At 36.1% G+C, this 5,836-nt stretch overlaps 1 protein-coding gene across 5 annotated transcripts in view; it reads left to right on the forward strand.

Moving 5' to 3' along the window:
- Positions 1 to 5,836, forward strand: part of LOC108752003 (chondroitin sulfate proteoglycan 4) — a 49,567-nt gene that overhangs the window by 32,580 nt on the left and 11,151 nt on the right. For all 5 annotated transcript variants that reach the window (XM_018492537.1, XM_018492539.1, XM_018492538.1 and 2 more), the window contains one exon: positions 4,304 to 4,898. In XM_018492537.1, coding sequence (XP_018348039.1) covers positions 4,304 to 4,898 — 595 coding nt within the window. The remainder of the gene's footprint in view (positions 1 to 4,303; positions 4,899 to 5,836) is intronic.

The raw sequence follows: 5,836 nt of genomic DNA on the forward strand, positions 1-5,836 counted from the left end.
AATTTTTTAACAGTCTCCCGTCTCAGCTGAATACACATATTTCAACGATATTCTAACTTTTTTTATATTCCGTCTGTGTAATATGATTTTTCTAAGCCTTCAAAATAAGCACTAGTTTCATCGATTACTTTAATATTTGAGCGAAATCTTTTTCCTGCGAGAGTTCTTCATGTTTGGAAAGAAGAAAGTCACTAGGGGCTAAATCTGATGAATACGATACGTGCGGAACCAATTCAAAGTTCAATTCATGCAATTTTACTACTACGTTTTTGATGGACTGTTAACAAATGCGGCATCACAGTGAAAGCATTTTTATATGCAAATGCTCATGTATAATAAGATGTGAACGCGATCATTTGAGATGTTTGTAAGCTCGCGCATTTTTACTCGTCGATCATTCAACACGGCATTACAGGTTTTTTTCAATGTCATTAGTCGTAGAGGTTTTTGGACAACCTGAACGTTCATCACCATTTATGGACGTACGTTTAAATTCAACAGCTCATTTGTTAACAGTTCAAAAAATGTGAAGCCTCTCCTAAAGTTGAATCTAAGTTTGTTTTTTAATTTTGTGTTGACATTAAACCTTTTAAAACAAAGTATTTTACTGCGCGACATTCGATTTCATCTATTATATTATTTAAAAAAAGACCAAAAGTTGTGATTGCTTTACAAGACCAAAACAAAGGAACCAATAAACGCCGTCTGAAATTTTGACAGTAACTCTCTGCAGGATCAAACTTGTCAAAAATTATACCAGTTTCATACTTCTGGCATCATCTCCGTCAAGCCGAGAACTTTTCAAACTATCTTCGTACAAACGCGGCTATAATACGAAAACCCTAAGCACGTCTAAGGGTAAAAAGTTCAGTGAGCCAGATGTGTCCCCGCTGTGCAATCCCAGCGAAAATTATTCGAGAGTATACTAAGAGGCAGAAAAACACTTCATTTTCACACGAATGCGGTGTACGCCGAGTAAGCGCGGTTAATACCGGCCTTCACATGCAGATAGTTAAGTCCTGGAGTTGCACGCATGGTTTCCCGTGTCTTGTACGTACTTCACAGAAGCTACGGCCGTAGGTACTCAGGCTCTTTTGTTGTCCCGAATTAAAAGCACTAGTTCCGAGTAGTACCTTAATTCAACTTATCTGAGGAAATAAATGTTGGTACCTGTTGCGTTAATGCGGCTAAAAGCGAGACAAAAGGTCAGTCGGTTTTTTTAAACACATAAATGTTTGAGAGTAACCGACTCTCGCATCGAACAGGTACATAGCGCACCCCAGTAGATCTCGTCGACAAACGGATAAGTAGATAGTCAAGAGGAACTGAATGGATGACTGGACACTTGGACAGTCGTAACTGTTTTCCTTCCGTGACGTTCTATCGTAAAGTCGATGAACCGTGAAGATTTCGACGTACGAGTTTCTGAGTTCAATTGATCTGGAAGATTCAAGTGTCACTTGTATGCATGATTCATACAGACGTTCGAGTTGTCTCCACTTAAACCAAGTGTACTTTTCACCGTTAAGTCGTTATTTAGTTCCATTGGTTGTCTTTCGTTGCGTATAAAACGTCGTTTTATTCGGAACTGTCGTGTTTAACGTAGATACTTTGATTTTCTTTCGTATATTTAGTCAATTTAAATCGACAAAGACCGAAGGAATAACGATCGGATATTTTTTCGTTATTTAAACCGCTGGAATTTTTCGAACGGATTTAATTTTCACGAGTATCAGTTAGCATACAAAGACCGAACACGTTATACTGCGCTTTCGGAAACAAAACATCGACTGATGAGGAACGTAGAGACACACAAGCGGACCGTATTAGAATCCTTAGTGCACCTCCAGTACGATAAACGATTAATTGCGTTTACAATTCGCGCAGGTACCTGTTTGCTTACAACCGTTGCGCGTTGTATTGTGTAGCTTTAAGACATTGACTAACATATCAGGTATTTCCATTAACTCCTGGATTGAATAGAGTTAAATTATAAGCCAATTTTCGATGAGAGAGATAATCATGATTTGTGTAATTAAACTTGGTTAGCTTAATTAATGATATGCGTATTCTAACATAAAACTTTTTCCTCAACTGTCATCAATAAAAGATAATGAAAGTAGAGAAAATAGAAAGTATCGTAACAATCATGATGTCGATAACGATTATTTTTATTGACATTTTAATAGCAATGAAATAAATATGTTAAGAATATGTGTGGTGTAATAATATGATGTAACTTTTATTACATCTCTCTGTTATAATGATGTAAAATCTACTCCACTTTCGTAACCACCACGATTCATGTAATTAAACTTGCTTGGAGCTTAATTAACGATGTGTATATTCTAATATAAAACTTTTTCTCGACTACCATCAATAAGAGATAATGAAAGCATAGAAGGTAGAGACTATCGTAATAATCGTGACATCAATAACAACGGTCACTATTTTGATTGTAATGTTAATAACAACGCGAAATACATAAATTATGAATACATGGTATACTTAATATATGGTATAACTTTTTAAATATAATATTAGTATTTGTACAAATATGCGCAATAGTAATTCCAATTCCCAGTATATACATCGCTATCGCGTTACTGTATAATATTGCATCTGTCTGTTATGACAATGAAAGTCTACTCTGCTTTCGTAACCACCATTGTAGCACTTCACTGTGATGTTACTTCAAAAGCAAAGTAATGAATCCACCCGCTGAAGTAAATAATCGGCTTTCATGTTCGTAGCAGTCGCGGCGTCTTCTCGCACAAGATGCGAAAATCACTCGCCCCAAAGTTTCTCCGGGTAGAAGTCGACTGAGCGAAATTTGATTTGATTACAATTATAAATTCACGGCGAACAATCTTCTTTCCCCTCTTGCTACCATCGTTTGCATTGCCTCGCTCGTTTAACTCGTGTTGCACGACGAATAACGTTTCGCTTGTTTAATCGCGTTCTGTAGTAAGGTCTGAACACTATACCGTTTCAAGAACGATGATTAAACGGAGAGCAAAATATACAATTATCTTGTAGAAATAATATTCTTGAAGATTTATAAATTATCACAATTTATAAATTATCACATCTTTAAATTGTCGGGATTTTCATTTCTATTTTATATCTGTATCTTGTATACGTTTTATATCTCAATTAATCTTATAGAATTTTGTATATCTTATTGATTACAGTTTAATTCGTTTTTTCAAAAAAGAATCATAGCCTTTCAACAAAAATGACAAATTATTCGACGGTGTCACGTTTGATCAATCGATGCATTTGTAAAGTTTCTCGTTCATGATATACATATACAGGGTATCCTGAATTTAAATGTCAAAACTTCAGGAGCGTGTAGGGAATCGATAAACTAAGAAAAAAAAAATCTCCTTTAAAGATATGCCCGTTTTTGTTTCGTTTTGGAGAAAAAGAAGATCGTAAAAAAGACAATGTAGTTTTTATTTTTGTACTTATTAATTACTTATTCATTCACATTGTCACTTGCTTAATATAGATATTGTTCAAAATGTTTATTTTTTGCAATGCAAGCAATTGCATCTAGTACGGACAGTTCACGTTACAGTCAAATACTAATCAATGTAATGACTCACCGATCTGAGACTCTTCGTTCCGGAAATCGGTGTGCATATTCTCGCACCGCCTCTATATTAGCCTACATTATCGTTGCAGAAACCACATCAGTATATTTAACATCAGAACGCATATTATAATAGGAGAACGCATATTATATGTGTAACTCACTCGAGGGGCTTCTGATGAGTAACTAACGGATTTATAGGAGAAAGGCAGAAATGTAAACAAAGTTTTCACCAGAAAACGGAATATTATTGTTTTCGCGTACAATTTCAACGATGACGATACTTCAGTGCAAGAACGAAGTAATTACTTTTGTTACCTTTTACGATTTTTTTCAAAATAAAGCAAAAACGAGCATATATCTCTAAAGAACTTTCTTTCTTAGTTTTATCAATCCCTTACACACTCCCAAAGTTTTGACATTTAAATTCGGGACACCTTGTATGATACTTCGTTATTAATAATATTACTATTGTAACGTTTATGAATTATACGGAAAAATCAACTGCGAAATCCGATTAATGAGATGCATGTAATATCAAAGTTTTCCGTTATTGTATCATTACCAATGACTTATCAGTAACATAATCTAGAAGAGTACTCTCGATGGCGTGAAATCATCACGTAACAACCATAACATAAGATGAGTCCATTCTTAAGGGACAGTAACCAAGTTTCCTGCCAATTCCATCTTACGACTTTGCAGATGGGAATTCGAGATGAAGACCGGCGCCGATAGTGGCTTGTTGCTCTATAACACGGGGCAATCATCTTACGCCGATTACCTCGGTATCGAGCTGTTCGAGGGTAAGATTCGGCTATTGATGAACAAAGGGAATGGCCCGACCGAGTTGACACATGGTACCTTAGTAGCTGACGGTAAATGGCATAGCATAACTGTGGATTTCAATCCGAGCGGCCTTGGTATTGCTGTTGATCATCACGAGAAAACAATGGCTCTGCCATCCGGCGGCAATCGGTTCCTCGACCTGGCAGATACATTGTACATCGGCGGCACGGAGTTAAATAAACGCGCCCGAGCCTTAGGCAAAGGTCTTCGATCTGGCGACGTTAGTTACAAAGGCTGCATACGAAACATGGTCCTGGACAACAAGGACCTCGGTTTACCGGACGTCAAGGTCAGCCAGGGTATTGTCGTGAGTTGCGTCTGGGGATATCCGTGTATCGAGGCTGATCCCTGCGTATCCGGTGCATCCTGCATGCAACTGGGTGTCAACTCATTCAGGTGCAACTGCGACCAGTCGCTATGCATCAAGCCGAATTACGCCGAGGACTACAAGGTAGATCAATTTTAATTGAGTTTCAATGATGCTCCACCCACTTGGCGAGGGTTACGTTGCGGTTGTGAGCTAATTGTGTCACCGGCAACTAGCGTATGGATTTACGGAGATGCATAGCTAACTTAGTCAAGACATTATTTATATAAATTAGTCTTTAACAATTGCGTGTAATTAATATGAAATATTTTATAATTTAATTTTACAATTAAAAACAATATAAATAAGCTCTTGGAATATAAATTCAAACATATACTAAAAAAAAAAAAAAACTGTTAGAGCCGCGCTAGTTGATAAATGCGATTTATGTGACTGGACTTGATGAAGCATCGATAAATTTTTTTGCCAAACATTTCGATTCTTAACTGTGTCATTTTCAGTGGATATATTTAATAAAAAATTATATGTATATACAATATAGACTGATACAATCTCTTGTAATATAGCCGAGTGAACGTTGTTCCTCTTTGTAAAGACTTACAGGTATGTGTGCATGTGCGTTGTATTTCTGGTTCAACAAACTCAAAGATACATTGGCTCCACTACCATAGCATGTGGACAATTAATTCATTGTATGTTATTGTTTGCGTTTTACAAAGGGGAGCAACGTACAAAGAGGAGCAACGTTCACTCGGCTATATTATAAGAGATTGTATCAGCCCATGTTGTATATATAATTTTTTATTAAATATATCCACTGAAAGATGACCACAGTAAGGATCGAAACGTTCGATAAAAAAATTTGTTGATTGCTTCATCAATCCCAGCCATACAAATCGCATTTATCAACTAGTGCGGTTCTAATAGCTCATTTTTTTAGAATATGTTTGAATTTATTTGATTTTATTTGCATCTCTATTGCACTGATATCTAATAATAAAGATTTAAGAAATTATGTATATAGCATATTATTTACATACATACATACATACATATATATA

The sequence above is a fragment of the Trachymyrmex septentrionalis genome, unplaced genomic scaffold, assembly GCF_001594115.1.
Source record: "Trachymyrmex septentrionalis isolate Tsep2-gDNA-1 unplaced genomic scaffold, Tsep1.0 scaffold53, whole genome shotgun sequence".
Taxonomy (NCBI): domain Eukaryota; kingdom Metazoa; phylum Arthropoda; class Insecta; order Hymenoptera; family Formicidae; genus Trachymyrmex; species Trachymyrmex septentrionalis.